The 17,903-nt window shown below is 43.1% G+C and overlaps 1 protein-coding gene across 5 annotated transcripts in view; it reads left to right on the forward strand.

Moving 5' to 3' along the window:
- USP15 (ubiquitin specific peptidase 15) overlaps window positions 1-17,903 on the forward strand; it is a 126,022-nt gene that overhangs the window by 89,259 nt on the left and 18,860 nt on the right. For all 5 annotated transcript variants that reach the window (XM_060244972.1, XM_060244973.1, XM_060244976.1 and 2 more), the window contains 9 exons: window positions 298-522; window positions 1,274-1,357; window positions 1,449-1,543; window positions 1,818-2,009; window positions 5,459-5,574; window positions 11,711-11,983; window positions 15,318-15,388; window positions 15,720-15,835; window positions 17,613-17,762. In XM_060244972.1, coding sequence (XP_060100955.1) covers window positions 298-522; window positions 1,274-1,357; window positions 1,449-1,543; window positions 1,818-2,009; window positions 5,459-5,574; window positions 11,711-11,983; window positions 15,318-15,388; window positions 15,720-15,835; window positions 17,613-17,762 — 1,322 coding nt within the window. The remainder of the gene's footprint in view (window positions 1-297; window positions 523-1,273; window positions 1,358-1,448; window positions 1,544-1,817; window positions 2,010-5,458; window positions 5,575-11,710; window positions 11,984-15,317; window positions 15,389-15,719; window positions 15,836-17,612; window positions 17,763-17,903) is intronic.

Raw genomic sequence — 17,903 nt, forward strand, 5'->3', positions numbered from 1 at the left:
GATTTGTTATAGTTTATTTGCAACTCCTCATTTAGGCAATAGTTTGAGACAAACATCTCAGGAGTCTCTTCAGGCCAATCTTGGTGTGGGAGATAAGAACTGAATCATCAGTATACAGCAGTAATAAACTAATCTGGAGGCATGAAATTCAATCTACTTTTCACTGCTTTCTTTGCTTTTTTTATTCCTGATGTGTTTTTCAACTGGTCTGGAATTATGCCGAATCATGCATATAATCTGCAAATTAATACATTTACATTTAAAATTAATGCTTTTACTACTAATATGTTCTTTTAGGTAGTTGCTGAAGAAGCTTGGGAGAACCATTTGAAACGGAATGATTCCATCATTGTAGACATCTTTCATGGACTTTTTAAATCAACCTTAGTTTGTCCAGAATGTGCTAAGATCTCTGTAACATTTGATCCCTTTTGTTACTTGACTCTTCCACTACCCATGAAAAAAGAACGCACTTTGGAAGTTTATTTAGTTAGAATGGATCCACTTGCCAAACCTATGCAGGTGAGTAGTATATGCATCAATTTTTCCTAGAGTATGGACATTCTTTCATGACTTATTATGTAGTGAGTAGTAATGAGAGATTATACTTGTTGTATTGCTATATTTTAAAGATGCCTTCAGATCTTAATTATGTGATGCAGTTGTTAATTTCTCAGTATATTGCTAATTTCTCAATATAAAAATAGAAGTTACCCTTCCCTTCAAGAGCCAGTATTGATCAGTGAAATAAGAAAGTAGAGTTACAGTGCCATCCTAAGCAAAATTATGTTGACTCTGCTGTTTTGCATGGTAGAAAACTGAGTTTAAGTCAGTCAATTGACTTTCAAAATTTGAATATCAAACAGATGCAGAACAAAATTTATAATTTGGCATACCTCAATTTTATCTAATTATACATTTTATTTCATCTCTGGCTGTTGAGTGATCATTCCTGACCATTCATTGCAGATCCCCATACACCTAGGAAGAGAGAATGAAATACTTGGTTGGTATCATTTTTTCCTCTTCTCATTATATATAATAATGGTTCCACCCATAAAGATAGATCCAAGTGGGCAGCCATGTTGGTCTGAAGCAGCAGAACAAAGGTAGAGTCCAGTGGCACCTTTAAGACCAGCAAAGTTTTATTCAAGATAAGAGCTTTCATGTTCCTTTACAGAGCACATTGTATCCTGATAGGGATATAAATAATACTTTAATGCGCAAAAGTAGATGTATCAATTTCAGTTTATCTTCTCTGTTTTATTTTTAGTACAAAGTAGTAGTTCCAAAAATTGGAAATATACAAGATCTCTGCACAGCATTGTCTGCTTTGTCTGGTGTTGCAGCAGATAAGGTGAGATATTTTAGAAATAATTTCATATAATATTGAATGTTACTGGTGTGTCTAAACGAAATAAAGTGATTTGAATTTTGTTTTCTTTTAGATGATAGTTACTGACATATACAATCATAGGTTCCATAGGATATTTGCAATTGATGAAAATCTGAGCAGTATTATGGAGCGAGATGACATTTATGTGTAAGTACAGAAAATTCAGGTGCATCCTTCATGTAGTTTCAGAGATTTTATCCAGCATTCCATCTAGCATTCCACATTATATCCTTCAGGGTAGCTTGCAAAATGCAATGCAAAAGACATATTCAAGCAGATGGGCAGATATTTCAGCATCATTCCCCAGCCAACAACTTCTTCTGACTTCAGCTGCTAAGATCAAATAAAAGAAAGATGTCATGGTCAAATGTAGAAAGATGTGATCTTGTTTTAAATACATCTGTTTTCAATGCTTCTTTAGATTTGAAATTGGGATCAATAGAACTGAAGATACTGAGCAAGTCATAATTCCAGTTTGTCTAAGGGAGAAGTTTCGGCACAGTAGTTATAGCCACCATAGTGGTTCCACACATTTTGGTCAGCCATTCCTTATAGCAGTGCCTAGGAACAATACTGAAGATAAGCTATATAATCTTCTGCTAGTGAGAATGTGGTAAGTTATATTCATTGTCTGAAGTGTTTGCTTATTTTTCTTTTTGTGCATAAATGGTTTGACTTACTATAGTGCTGACTGTCATCCTTATGTTTTAAAATTGACCCACCTTGCTATTTGAAAAACAGGTTGGCATTGTGATCAGGAGCACCTTCTATCAGCTGCATCTGATTTGCCAACTTTCTCATTACCTAGACTCAGCCACACTGTTCCATGCTTCTGTAACTTCATGGTTGGATTACTGCAGCATGCTCTATGTGGGGCTTGCCTTGAAGACAACCCAGAAAATACAACTGGTCCAGAATGTAGCAGCCCAAGTGCTATCAGGAGTCACTGTCAGGAACATATGTGGTCTATTTTGAAACTGCTCATTGGCTACCAGTTTATTTCTGAGTTCAATTCAAGGTGTTCGTTATATCTTTAAAACCCTTCAGGACCTGAGACTCATATACTTGAAGGACTAGTCTCCTTCCATATGTCCCTGTGTGCCAACTACAGACATCAGGCAGCCATCTGTTCACTGTTTCACAACTTAGGGTGGCCCATCTGCAGGCCCGTAGCTATGAGGAGGCCTGTGGAGGCATGGCCCTCTGACTGCTAGGCAGGGCCCCCTGACTTGGGGCCCCTAACCAGACTCCAGTGCCTTGGCTGTATCCTTCTCCATTCTACCATCGCCATACACAGTTGATTCTGCTTGCTTAGGGGCCAGAAGAATTCTCTGACCCCTCAGCAAGCAGAAACAACCGGGCACTTTCAGAGCCCAAGACTGAAACTTAAGCTTCCTGTTGCTTCTGCTCGCTTAGGGGCTGGAAGAAATCTCAGACCCCCTCAGCAAGCAGAAACAACGGGGCACTTTCAGCACCCAGGACTGAAAGTTAAACTCCACCTTGCTTCTGCTTGCTTAGGGGCTGGAAGAAGTCTCTGACCCCTCAGCAAGCAGTAACAACAGGGCACTTTCAGAGCCCAGGACTGAAAGTTAAGCTCCGTGTTTCTTCTGCTTGCTTAGGGGCTGGAAGAAATCTCTGAGCCCTCAGCAAGCAGAAACAATGGGGCGCTTTCAGTGCCCAGGACTGAAAGATAAGCTCTGAGTTGCTTCTGCTTGCTTAGGGGCTGGAAGAAATCTCTGACCCGCCAGCAAGCAGAAACAAGGGGGCACTTTCAGCACCCAGGACTAAAAGTTAAGCTCTACGTTGGGCTAGAGGGCGCCTGCAAGAAGAGGCCATTCTGGCCCTCAAGTGGGGCAGTGGAGGCAGGAGGCGGATGGCTCCATTGCAAACAGGGCAGGTAGGGTAGGCTGGCGCACACAAGTGGAGGTCCCGGCTGCAGTCCGGGGCTGGGGATTAGTGGAGATGTGATGTTCACCTGCAGGGGTTTTCTGGCCTGGTCTTGCTGGCCACCCGAGGGTGGGAGCTGCTCTTGGGCAGCCTCAGCTCGCCCTCCGACAGGAAGAAATCCAAATTGGAGTTCTTGTAGCCCCAGAAGTCAGTTGCGACTTGGTGAAACCTTCCACCTCTCCCTCCTTGTCCCGCCAAGCTTGCCTAGCTGGATCATGCTACAGGTAAGGGCTGGAGACCGTGCGGCACGTATCTAAACCTCTGAGTGGCTCCCCACCAGAGCTGCTGGAAGAGGGGTGGAAAGGGATCACCTTGGGGCAGCTGTGGGGAGGGGGAAGGCTGTATGGCAGTGAGCTGGCAGCTTTTCTCCTTAGTGGTGGTAGGAGAGAAGGCCATGGAGGTTGGGGCCACTATGTGCCCCCTGAAAAAAATCAGGGCCTCCCAATTCTTCAAATCCTGGCTACGAGGCTGCCCATCTGACCTGAAGAGGTGGGAGGCCCTTCCCTCAAGGTTTGCAGGAGATGCTGCAATGCCTGCCTGTTTGCCAGGGCTTTCGAGGGGGTTTGAATGGCAAACATTTTTTAAGGTGGGAGGGAGAAGGATTGGCACTTGCTATTTTTAATTTTTGGTTTTAGCTGGGAATATTTAAATATTATTGTAAGCCATCTTGAACCAAAAGGAAAGGCAGGATGTTTTCATAGAATAAATAATAAATAAAAACAAAAAATCTGTATATAAGCAATGCTTTTCTTGCCTTTTGAAATTTTTTAAGTGGCAGTTTTTAAATGTATATATATTACCATAATTTGTACAATAATTGCACTTCTGAGAATTCATTTCTAAGCATAGAGAGATAGTTTAAGAAGGGTAGATGTGTTGGTCTGCAGCAGAAAAACAAGATTCACATTCAGAAGCATTCTAGATATCAACAAGATTTGAGAGTACAAACTTTCAAGAGTCAAAGCTCCCTTCATCAGATACCTGAAAAAGGAATCTTTGACCCTTGGAAGCTTATACCCCCAAAATCTTGATGGTCTTTGACATGCTACTGGACTCAAATCTAGCTCTCCAGCTAGCTCCCCCCACCATGGCAGGGGCTGGCTCCTCTTTGCAGCTCAGTTTCAATCAAGCTGCAAAGAAGAGCCAGCCCAGGATAGGAGGGGTCAGCAGGAGCTGACTACTCTGTGCTGCCTTGAATGGGGCTGGCTCCTCTTTGCAGCTTAGTTTCAACCAAGCTGCAAAGAGGAGCCAGCCCAGGATCAGCCAGGGTGGCACAAAGCTCTCCACTCCCACCATCCCAGCCAATCTTTTTTTTTCTTCTCAGGTCCTTTGGATCCCAAAACAATTTAGGAATCCTAAATTCCTAGATTCGCTGCTGTTGTATTGCGCCATCAATTTATTAAAAACCTGAAATTTAGCACCATAAATGTTAATTTTAAGTGGAATGTTGATTTAAACTATGGTTTTATAATGTAGTATTTATTGACATATGATTTTATTGTATTATATTGAATTAATATGTTGTGAGCTGCCCTGAGCCTGCTTCGGCGGGGAGGGCGGGATGTAAATAAAAAGTATTATTATTATTATTATTATTATTATTATTATTATTATTATTATTATTATTATTATTATTATTATTATTATTATTAAATATTCACTTAATCAAAATACCATACCAATATTGGGATTTGGGGATATCAGGAAATACTGATTTTTTGGTTCAGTATACCCGATCCCAAAAAACACCAGGTTTGGTCGTTTTTTACACACCCCTACTAAGTACACAGAGAATGTGTGATGCATATTTTGACAGGACAGTGAGAAACTGAAGGAGACAATCTTGAAATATCCACATACCCCAAACCATTTTTGTTTCTTACACCTGGTTTTTTCCAAGTGTTTTGAGGGCAGCATACAGCTGAGCATGTTCTTTTGTTGATTTCCCACAACTGGAAAGCAATGCCCCAGAACTGTTAGTGCTCCAGTTATCCCAAGCCATTTTACTGCACCATACATATATATTACATAATTAAAAAATATATGAGAAAATAAGGTATTTGTATTTGTTTTTGTGTCCCATTTGGTATTTGTGTCCCATTTGGTATTTTTTAGCCGATATGTGAAAACCTCTACTGAAACAGAAGACACTGAAGCATCTTTGCAGTGCTGCAAGGACAACAGTATAAATGGTAATGGCCCAAATGGAATTCATGAAGAAGGATCTCCAAGTAAGATTTAAATATCATGCTGTCGTTTTGGTTTAGCTTTGTGGGAGATGCTCTAAAATATACCTTTTGGTTTTCCTTTAGTTTTTTCACCATCCTTCATGTTATGGCAGATGTCCTTACCAAATTCTTAAATGCTGTATATAGAGCAGTCTTAGAGTTTATACCGCTTCTGCCAAGTCAGTGGTCCATAGAAAGTACAGCATATTTACAGAACCTTGAGGCCAGTTGGCACACATGCATATGTATTCACAGACTTTAGAATCAAGTGATGATGGTTTTAATGTGTAATGTCTCATTCATCCAAACTTTCATTTTGCTCAATGGCAACTCAGTTAGCCAAATTACATCAAAAAAGACCATAAAACATTATATAGCTCTCAAATTAATTTCCAGCATGAATTTTACAATACAGTGACTTTCATCACATATCATATGGAAACATTAAATGTATTCGTATACACTTAAGCAACATCCATTGTCAAGGAATATGCATTTAATGAAAATTTTCTCCTGCTCAGTGCAACAAACAAAATAGGACTAAAAATATAGTGTTAATTGCAAGAATCTTAAAGTGACATGCTCAATAGTAATGTCCATCCAATGACAACTCAAAAGCAAGACTTTTCGTTGGTTCTAGTTTACACATTCACTGAAAAAAGTGATACAGCTGCATATTTGGCTTAGGTCCAAAAGGCAAACATTTTTGGTCTATTAAAAACTCTTTTTCAGTGACTTTTATTGTCCTCACTGCCCACTACTGTAATAAATTCAACTGTTGGATCCTGCAGATATTGGAATAACTGATGTGCACATTATGGTCTCTTGCCTTTTTTTTTTTTGGTAATTGTGGACCTAGCATTTGTAGTAAGGAACTCACATTTTATTACTAAGGAAGAGGGGTACCACATGCCCTGAAGTGAAGGCAAGTCTGCAGGAACTCCAGATAGGAGTTACTTCAAGCAGGAGAACTTGGATGACCCAGCTTTTTCTGAGTAGGCATTTCACGGGAATATGCAGCCAAGCTGTGCCTTATAAACTGTAAGATCATTTGGCATATGTCATGAGAAGCCTCTCAGAGTCTTGAAGATGTATAGCCATATGTCTGTTTTGGTAATTTTGTAAGTGTATACTAACATGATAATCTAATCCTTGAGACCCTTTCGTTCCAGTTTCAGGCCAGGCTATGGGGCAGAAATGGCACTGGTGGCCCTAGCTGATGATCTTTGTCTAAATGTAGACAAAAGCTATGCCTCTCTGCTGCTTTTACTGCGCTTATCAGCAGCTTTTGACACAGTGGACCATGCCATACTATTTAGATGTTTGGACAGAAAAGTAGGGATTAAGGGATGTGTTTTAAATTAGTTCCAGTCATTTCATATGGGCCGGACTCAGAAGTCTGTCTTAATGACAAGTTTTCTACAGTGTGGGAAATGCCTTGTGGGTTTCCACAAGGTTCAGTCTTGTTCCCCATAATTTTCAGTCTCCACATGAAGCCAATGAGACAAATTATTTGGGTTTGGGAATAGGTACCATCAATATGTTGATGACAACCAGCTCTACAATTCCTTTCCTAAATCACTTGGTGACCCTGTGTAGTCTATGAAACAATGAATGACTGCTGCTGTTGAATGCTTAAAGGTAAAAAAGCTGAAAATTAATCCTGACAAGATGGCGGTAATGTTTACTGGGAAGGCCAAAGCCCTGAAAGACATCCCCCCCCCCACACACACACACTTTTGATGGAGTTGAATTGTCTCTTGCTGATTAGGTTAGCCCATGGTGATTCTGGATTCAGCTTTATTGCTGGAAAAGTAAGCTGATGCAGCTGCAAAAAAGGCATTACAGGCACTCCATTGGTTACTGATTGATTACCAGGTTCATTTTAAGGTTCTAGCTATCACCTACAAAATCCTTAATGGTGTTGGACCCATGTATCTGTCGGAGCGGGAGTAGCAGAGTGAGGGAGATGACTTGCCCGACACAGGGCTTCAGGAAAGAAAATCAGGCAGACACGTGCAACTAGTGCCAAAAGGGGTATTAACATATATACACAACAAGTGCTCTCTTGTGCAGTCTATACAATATCACCTCCACGGACAAAGTGCTTCGCCTAACCACCATCTCACAGGGAGAGACCTGTGTGATGCACACACAGATCATATATAGTCCAAGCAGCCAATCCTGGCCGTGCTGACTCAGCAGATTGCATCACTTGGCTTCTGCCGGCTCAAGCCGGTCTGCTGATCAGGTCACTGTGACCTAGCCTGGCAGCTAGATCACCAGCTGTCATACTGTAGCTGTCGGACTGGGTTTATGTAGATTCTTGCTCCAACACACCTCCTAATCTATTTAAACCCAGTGCACCAAAACACTTTACACAGTTTACATACATGTCCACCAGCAACATTACAGTTCATATTTACGTAGCTCGGAACCCTTTCCGGAATTCGTTCAGGAACTCATCATGATTGTAAAACACATCATCGTGTTCCTGTTCAGCCAGCTCTTTCAGACGCTTGGCTTCAGCCTCCTTCTCCCTTGCCTCGCACTCTGCCACCCAGGCTTTCCATTTCTTAGCCTTTTCTTTTAACATTTCCTCAAATCCGGGTGGGTCTGGATTGACAGTCAGAGTGACATAGGGACACTTGTACCTAGCGGGACGTTGGCCTTTGGTGGACCTGGCAGACACCCGTGGCCCTGTGCTTGGACCAGCTTTGTCTTCTTCGGGTTGCTCTGTTCCCACCTCCTGGGCTGGTTGCTCTGCCCCTGTAATTGGGTGTTGAACCTCCTGACTCTCACACTTTACCTCCAGTTCCTGCATTTGAGGCTCTGCCTCCTGACTCTGCTCGTCAGGCTCTGTGCCAGCATTCGGCTCACCTTCTCCAGCCCCACTGGGTGCCACCTCCTGGGCTGGAGTTCTGGGCTGCGCTCCAACATCGTTATCGCTACTTGGCAGCAGGACAAATTGTTTCTGCAAGGAGTGCAACCTTGGCCAGCTGCTTTCTTCATTGAACTGGGCACTCATACTAAGTGTTATCTTGCTTTTGCTATTGCAGAAACGATAACACCTGGCCCTTGGCTTGTAGCCCAGAAAAATTAGGCTCTCTGCCCGGACATCCCCCTCCCCGCTACTCGTGGAGTGGATGCCAACCCGAGCCCGTGACCCAAAGACTTTTAAAGAACTCAAATCTGGGGTCTTGTTCAACAGTAACCTGTAAGGCACATTTTTCACAGTATTACACCAAACCCTATTTTGCAAAAAAACAGCTGCATGTATGGTTTCTGCCCAATAGGTCATTGGCAGTTGTGCATCCTCTAACATGCAATACATCACATTCTGCAATACAGCCCCATGCCCATTTTCTCGGGGCGTTGCCGGGTTCGTCAGACGGTGGGCGATGCCCTTGTTCTCCAGCCAACGTTTCATCTGGTTAGATAAGAATTCCCCCCCTCTGTCGGTTTGTACAGCCAGGAGATTAACCCCTAATTGTCTCTCCACTGCTTTGACCCACTTGGTGAATGTCTTATACACCTCAGACTTATGCACCATGGTGAAAACCCACGCGTACCTCGTGTGGTCGTCGGTGGCCACCAAGCAGTATCTCCTCCCCGACAGACTCTTTGGCAATGGGCCAATAACGTCTAAATGGACTAGTTCCAGGGCTCGTGTGCTTTCCCTTGAGCTTTCTTTAGCAACAGCACACGCCTTGCTTTTGGTCTTCTTGCAGACCTGGCAATCCAAGTAACATTTGCAAGGATTTACTTTCAAACTAGGCACAAGCTCCAGGGTTTTCTTTAACGCCCTAAATCCGCAGTGCCCAAGTCTCCTATGGAGCAAATGTATACAATTATTGTGCACAGGCTCATTCGACACCTGAGCCACCTGGGCACAATCACTCTGGACCACATACAGTTTACCTTCCCTTTTTCCTGTCACAAGCAACTTTCCCCCACCTCCCAGGATTTTGCAGCAGGTTTTCTCAAATCTCACCTGGTATCCCTGGTCAAACAGTGTGCTAACACTCAACAGGTTAGACTGCAGTGAGGGTACATACAACACATTTTGCAACATACATTTCAGTGCAGGAAATTCCACATTGCCTGAGCAAACAGAATTGGCAGTGGTCCCGTCAGCCAATCTCACATACTTATGCTCAGGACTGTCAATGTTTTTCAACAACTCCTTCTCGCAGCAGAGATGGCTCGTTGCCCCGGAGTCTAAAATCCAAGCAGACCCTGTGCTCTCTACTGCAGACGTGACCAGCCGGGTTGCTTCCTCACACGGGCTGGCGGTCCTCCGCTCTCGCCGCACACGCCCCCGCCTCTTCTCCCTCTCAGGGCAAGCTCGGAGCAGGTGCTGCGACGACCCGCATCCATAGCAGCGACGGACTGCAAACGCAGTCGGCTCCACTTCCTCCACCTTCGGACGCCTGCCAGCAGCAAAAGCTGGCTCATTCTTGGCTGTCTTCCCGGACACACCGATAACAGCACGCTGCCCGGCCGACACCCCCGGACAGCTCACGGCCGCAATTCTCTCTTGGAAGTCAAGCAGGTGGGCACAGACGTATTCCATGGTCAGGGTCGCTACGTCCACCGTCTCCAGAGAAGTTATCAGGGGAGTGTACTCAGGTGGCAACGACGACAGCAAAATGTACACTCTGTCGTCTGGAGCTACAGTCTTGCCTCTTGCCTCCAGCTCAACGAAACAGTCCGTTAGCCGTTTGATGTGATCTTTCACACACCCTCCAGCCGGCATAACGGTGCGGAACATCCTCCTTGTCAAGGCCATGAGGGAACCAGCAGTGGTGCTAACATGCACCGCACTCAACGCGTCCCAGGCAGCCTTGGGAGTGTCCTTCCCTCGCACATAAACCAGCTGGTCATCTCCTATAGATAGCACTATGTTGGCCAGTGCCTTATCCGATAACACAGTCTCGGCAGGAGATAAGTCAGCAGGGGGGTTACTCACGAACAGCCATTGCCCTTCACGCTTGAGGTAGTGTTGCATTCTCAGGCTCCACACCGCGTAGTTGGCTGAGGTGAGCTTCTCAACGGCTACTCCAAGCTGTTGCTGAGCCATCGTGCCGACTCCTCCTCACAGCTGGCTGCCGACGTCCCTCTGGCTCTCAAACAGAGAACGGTGGTGCTTCTGTGTCCTTCACCGGCGTTCCTCGCCTCCGGCTCTTTCCAAACTCACAGTCAGCTCAACTCTCAACTCTCTCCTCCGCGCAGCGGAACCGCCCTGGGCCCATAACCCTGTCGGAGCGGGAGTAGCAGAGTGAGGGAGATGACTTGCCCGACACAGGGCTTCAGGAAAGAAAATCAGGCAGACACGTGCAACTAGTGCCAAAAGGGGTATTAACATATATACACAACAAGTGCTCTCTTGTGCAGTCTATACAATATCACCTCCACGGACAAAGTGCTTCGCCTAACCACCATCTCACAGGGAGAGACCTGTGTGATGCACACACAGATCATATATAGTCCAAGCAGCCAATCCTGGCCGTGCTGACTCAGCAGATTGCATCACTTGGCTTCTGCCGGCTCAAGCCGGTCTGCTGATCAGGTCACTGTGACCTAGCCTGGCAGCTAGATCACCAGCTGTCATACTGTAGCTGTCGGACTGGGTTTATGTAGATTCTTGCTCCAACAGTATCAACAGGACTACCTCGCCTGCTATGTTCTGCTCATTAGAGCATAGCCTTTTGAAGTCAGAGCCTTCTGAAAAGAGGTGTAAAATTGACAACCGCCCATTCTGGTACATTCTTGTGGTAGCTTCCACATTGTGGAATAGCCTGTGGCTATTAGGAAGGCCCCCACACTTCTGTCATTTTGCAAAATGTGCGAAACAGGAGGCCATTTTTCTGGAGTGAGCAGAGCTGTGGTGTATTGGAGGTGACCTGTATTAGTGTATATATATATAGTAAAATTGTATATATGGAATACTTGCTATTAAGAGTCAAATGTTATATTTTCTAATTGACATATTGACTGACTTTAGTTTATCATACTTGGAATCTGTCTTGAGTCCTAATTAAAGGGCAAACTATAAATGAAAATGACATGAAAGTAAATAAATTGCTATGTGAATAAGAGGTGCTGTCAGTTTCATTGGACTGTATCCTTATTCCAGGTGAAATGGAAACAGATGAACAAGATGATGAATCAAGCCAGGATCAGGAACTTCCTTCTGAAAATGAAAACAGTCAGTCCGAAGACTCTGTTGGAGGCGATAATGACTCTGAGAATGGGTTGTGTACAGATGACTCCTGCAAGGATCATCTTATGGGGCACAAAAAAAGATTGTTTACATTCCAGTTTAACAGTTTAGGCAATACTGATATCAATTATGTCAAAGATGATACCAGGCATATTAGATTTGATGACAGACAACTTAGGTTAGATGGTAAGATGGAATACATTTTATTCTGCTCATTTGTATTGTTGGGTATTATTTTGCATTAACATATCTGCTGGCTATGTTGATCCCATTTCCAAACCTTCATTAACCTTTTTAGCTAGTGTATATTATCTGTCCTAGTCTTTACACTTGGTGAAAGTCCTGTTCACATTTCCATGAAGGAAGGCACTGTAGCATAATGTAGTGGTTAGGAGGCTGGAGTAGGATTGCGGAGGACAAGATTCAAACTTGTACTCTGCCATGGAGCTTCCTTGGTAACCATGGAACATCTCTTTTTTTTAAACTTCTACTTCACATGATTTTTGATATAAGGGAGGGAGGGATTGATATATGCTATATTGATGTATTCCTTAGAGGAGGGTGGGATAAAAATATTCTAAGTAAATAACCATTTGCCAAGTGTAAATAACCATTTGCCATGCTGGGAATTATTAGGAAGGGAATTGAAAACAAATCAGCCAGTATCATAATGCCCCTGTATAAATCGATGGTGCGGTCTCATTTGGAGTACTGTGTGCAGTTCTGGTCGCCACACCTCAAAAAGGATATTATAGCATTGGAGAAAGTCCAGAAAAGGGCAACTAGAATGATTAAAGGGCTGGAACACTTTCCCTATGAAGAAAGGTTGAAACGCTTGGGACTCTTTAGCTTGGAGAAACTTCGACTGCGGGGTGACATGATAGAGGTTTACAAGATAATGCATGGGATGGAGAAAGTAGAGAAAGAAGTACCGTATTTTTCGGACTATAAGGCGCTCCGGTCCATAGGATGCACCTTCCTCCTGGGGGGCGATCCACTGCCTCCGCCTCCGATCCCAGCGCTTCCCCCGTGCCTGCCTGCCTGGCTCCACCTTCTTCCAGCAAGCCAGGCAGATAGGAACAGAGGAACATGCTTTTTCCGCGCCTGCGTGCCTGGCTGGGAGACAAGCAGCGAGATCGCTCCCTGCGAAGTGCTGGGTTTGCGGTGGGGGTGGAGGGAGCGATCTCGCCCTTGTCTGCCAGCCAGGCACGCAGGCACGGAAAAAGCATGTTCCTCTGTTCCTATCTGCCTGGCTTCAGCTGCTGCTTATAGCAGGGGCTGGGATGCCAGCCCCTGCTATAAGCAGCATCTGAAGCCACGCAAATAGGAACAGAGAAAGCCCCCCCCCCCTTTGCAAACGCAGCGCTTGGGGAAGCGCTGGGTTTGCGGGGGGGGTGATTCCTCTGTCGTGGCTTCAGCTGCTGCTTATAGCAGGGGTTGGGATCCCAGCCCCTGCTATAAGCAGCAGCTGAAGCCACGCAGATAGGAACAGAGAAAGCCCCCCCCCCCTCCGCAAACCCAGCGCTTCGGGAAGCGCTGGGTTTGCAGAGGGGTGGGTGGGTGATTCCTCTGTCCTGGCTTCAGCTGCTGCTTATAGCAGGGGTTGGGATCCCAGCCCCTGCTATAAGCAGCATCTGAAGCCATGCAGATAGGAACAGAGAAAGCCCCCCCCCCTCCGCAAACGCAGCGCTTCAGGAAGTGCTGGGTTTGCAGAGGGGGGGGGGTGATTCCTCTGTCCTGGCTTCAGCTGCTGCTTATAGCAGGGGCTGGGATCCCAGCCCCTGCTATAAGCAGCAGCTGAAGCCATGCAGATAGGAACAGAGAAAGCCCCCCCCCTCCGCAAGTGCAGCGCTTCGGGAAGCGCTGGGTTTGCAGAGGGGGGGGTGATTCCTCTGTCCTGGCTTCAGCTGCTGCTTATAGCAGGGGCTGGGATCCCAACCCCTGCTATAAGCAGCATCTGAAGCCCCGCAGATAGGAAGAGAGAAAGCCCTCCCCCCTCCGCAAACGCAGCACTTCGGGAAGCACTGGGTTTGCAGAGGGGGGGGTGATTCCTCTTTCCTGGTTCAGCTGCTGCTTATAGCAGGGGCTGGGATCTGCTGCAATTGAAACCAGTTATATTGTAATTCTTCAGCCAATTTTAATTCCACCTTCCCTCCATGTATTTTTAACAATTGTTTGTATGATATCCATTTCTCTTCATTGATATCAGAATATAATTTTATTACTTCTGTTGGCACAATCCAAAGTGGTTTCCTTTCATCTCCATATCTTTTATATTTTAGCCATGTATTTAACAAATTGCTTCTTATATAGCGATGTGTGAAAAAACCATCCATCTTACTTTTCACATAACACATATATGCATGCCAACCAAAAACATTTCCATGACCTTCTAGTACTAGTAGTTTTCTATTTAATAACGTCATCCATTCCTTAATCCACACCAGGCATACTGCATCATGATACAGCTTTAAATCAGGTAGTTGGAAACCTCCCCTTTCTTTTGCATCAATCAAAATGTTCATTTTAATTCTTGGTTTTTTTCCCGGCCCATACAAATTCTGAGATTTTCCTTTGCCATCTGCTAAATTATTTATTATCTTTCACTATTGGAATTGTTTGAAACAGGAACATAATTCTTGGTAAGACATTCATTTTAATTGCAGAAATTCTGCCCAGTAAAGACAAATTCAACTTGTTCCATTTTATCAGATCTCCATCAATCTTACACCAAAGCTTCTCATAATTATTTTTGTACAAATCAATATTTTTTGTTGTGATTTCCACACCTAAATATTTTACTTTAGAAGTAACTTCACATTCTGTTAAGTTTTGTAGTTCTTTCTGTTTATTCTTTGACATATTTTTACACAATATTTTTTATTTTTCTTTGTTTATGTAAAAACCTGCCAGTTCTCCATACTCTTGTATTTTCCGAAGCAACAATGATGTTACATGAGTGGGAGTTTCATTTATAAACATTACATCATCTGCAAACGCTCTGTATTTATAAGAAAAACCTCTCAGTTTCAAACCCTCTATCTCCTTATCTTCTTGAATTTGCTTGAGCAGAACCTCTAAAGTCATTATAAATATCAATGGAGATAGAGGGCAACCTTGTCTTGTTCCTTTACTAATTGTCATCTGTTCCGTCAAGTCTGCATTTATACAGAGTCTTGCTTGTTGTTCAGTATAGCCTTCACCATTCTTATAAAATCTTCTCCCAATCTCATTTTTTCCATCACTACAAACATAAAATTCCATTGCACATTATCAAATGCTTTCTCTGCATCAACAAAAAATACTACTACTTCTTTTTCCAGGTGTTTCTCGTAATATTCAATAATATCTACCACTGTTCTGCTATTATCTCTAATTTGCCTCCTGGGAAGAAATCCTGCTTTCTCTTCCTTAATAACATTGTTCAAATGCTGTTTAAGGCGTTCTGCTAAAATTCTAGCATATATTTTTATAGAATCTGATATATATATTTAAAAGAAGCTTGTACTTTCCTTTTTAGAAAGGTCTTTCTTGGCTTTGGACTGGGATCCTGAAGTTAAAAAGAGATACTTTGATGAAAATGCTGCTGAGGTATGTATTACAGATAATCACTATGTGAAAATCTGCTGTTTTTACTGTAATATTTATTACTGCTTTGGCAGCTATTATTATATTGTTATAGCCTTTGGCCTCATGCAATAAAATTCTATCTTCCTACCTACCAGTACGTGAAAAGGTTAGTTTCTACAGATTATATATTTTGTATGGTTTTATATTATTCATTTGAGTAACAGGGGCCTCTTGTACTTTTGGGGTTAACATTCCAGTTGTAGGAACATGTAAATTATTTACCGTGATGTGATATGACTAAAATATGTTTTGCTTCATTTGTCCTCTTAACTCAAGTAATATTTCTCTTTAGGATTTTGAGAAGCATGAAAGTGTGGAATATAGACCTCCAAAAAAACCCTTTGTGAAATTAAAAGATTGCATTGAATTGTTCACAACAAAGGAAAAGCTTGGTGCTGAAGATCCATGGTAAGAGCCAAAATGCAACTGATGTTCTGATGTTGTTTCTCAGATTAGTGGGGAAAGCATTTGCTGTACTTCTGCAAAGATCATAGCTGAAAGCATGGAATAGCTCACTTTTATATTCCCAAATAGTAGTTAATCTAAAACTCTAAGCAACAGTTGCTTCTTACTATTAAACTTATTATTGCATTGTACCCCTCACAGACACTAGTTTTCCTTCCTCATTTGATATTTCTGCATGTTCTAGAAAAAAATCTGACTAAAATCATGAATACTCAAATGAAGCATTCTCCTGAAGTGGGAATTACATAGTGATCCCAAGAATCCCTGTTGATAGAGGTATGAGGTGAAACAACATTTTGCTTGTATAGGGTTAAGTCCTACAATCATCTGTGAGTATTCTTCAGCTGGTGTTGAATGTAGGCTACAACTGTGACTAACAACATCAAAGCTGATGTAATGAGTATTCACATAATGGAGGAGACTCTCCAAAGGCTTAGAGAATGAGGGAAGCTGATTGGAATATATTGCCACCTGATTGGGAAGGAGAAAAGTATAATTTGATACATCCTCCCAACAGAAGGGGTTCCTGGCTGGAGTAATCCAGATGTCTGGATTTCTGTCCAGCAACTCCCTGGGGGAAAGCTGTGCTCCTGGGAGGCGCGAGGTAAAGGGACTTTGTTTTGCTGTGCACAGTTAGGAGCATTGTTTTTAGCCTAGCAAAGGTAGTCTTTCTTGTTTTGTGTTTGTTTGTCTGTTTATGTTTTCAGCCTAATGTAATTTTGTTACCTTAGAATGAAATAAAAAGATACTTTACACAAAAGGTAAGTAAGTCCTAGTCACTTGTGCACTCTCTCCCTGAGAGGCATGAAGAGCTGGCCACCCTCACAGGAGGTTGTTAGACAAGAACGATGGTGATTACCCCTAATGCAGCATTGTCTCCAGTGGCACCCATTTTACATTTTTTGCATGGGTATGACAGGCAGCCATTAATTTCCATGGAAGAAAAAAGAGGTCCACATTGGGGCTAAACTGGTCTTTCTCTAGTACTAGACCTAAGAATTGGGTTCTTGACTTCTCCCTGTAGTGCAATAAGCAAAGGGCATGATATCAAGGCCAGATCCACATCTTTTTCTTGGTAGCATCCCTAGGGAGGTGGGTGAGAGAAAAAATAATTTTTGTTGTTGTTCAGTCACACAGTCGAGTCCAACTCTTTGCGACCCCAGGGACCAAGTCACGCCAGGCCATCCTGTCTGCCACCATCCTCCTAAGTCTGCTCAAATCCATGTTAGTTACATCAGTAACGCTGTCCAGCCATCTCATCTTTTGCCATCCCCTTCTTTTTTTGTCTTCTGTCTTTCACAGCATCAAGATCTTCTCCAGTGAGTGCTCCCTTCTCATTTGGTGGCCAAAGTACTTGAACTTCATCATCTGACCTTCTAGGGGACAGTCAGGGTTGATTTCCCTTAGGACTAGACTTGATAGCTGAATATGAGACCAGAGGAAATACAACTTTAATGAGCATATAAATATTTAATTTTTATACACATACTATGAATAGCAGCGCATTCAAGTTCCTTAGACTTCAGATTAAATGGAGGTAGTTTGCCTCTCTATTCAGACAGTTAATTAGTATTAGACACTCAAATAAACTAGAACGGTTTGCTTGTGTAATTTTACAAAAGTGCCTTGTATTTGGTGGGCCTTTGTGCAGTTATGCATAAACATTAATGACATACACTGCAACTTATCAAGACTTTGACATGGATGTGTTTTTTTCTAGGTATTGCCCAAACTGTAAAGAACATCAGCAAGCTACCAAAAAACTGGATTTGTGGTCACTGCCACCGGTATTAGTAGTGCATCTAAAACGTTTTTCTTACAGCAGATACATGAGAGATAAACTGGATACTTTGGTTGACTTCCCTATAAAGTAAGCAAATGTATCAATTCACTGAAAGTTAGCTTTCCTATTTACATTGGCTATAATGTTAAGTATATTGCTAGGTCAGAGCAGAATTCACTGTTCAATTTGTATCTTGATCTAGTGGGAATGCAGCTACACATCTTCCAG

Source organism: Heteronotia binoei, chromosome 8, assembly GCF_032191835.1.
Source record: "Heteronotia binoei isolate CCM8104 ecotype False Entrance Well chromosome 8, APGP_CSIRO_Hbin_v1, whole genome shotgun sequence".
NCBI lineage: Eukaryota > Metazoa > Chordata > Lepidosauria > Squamata > Gekkonidae > Heteronotia > Heteronotia binoei.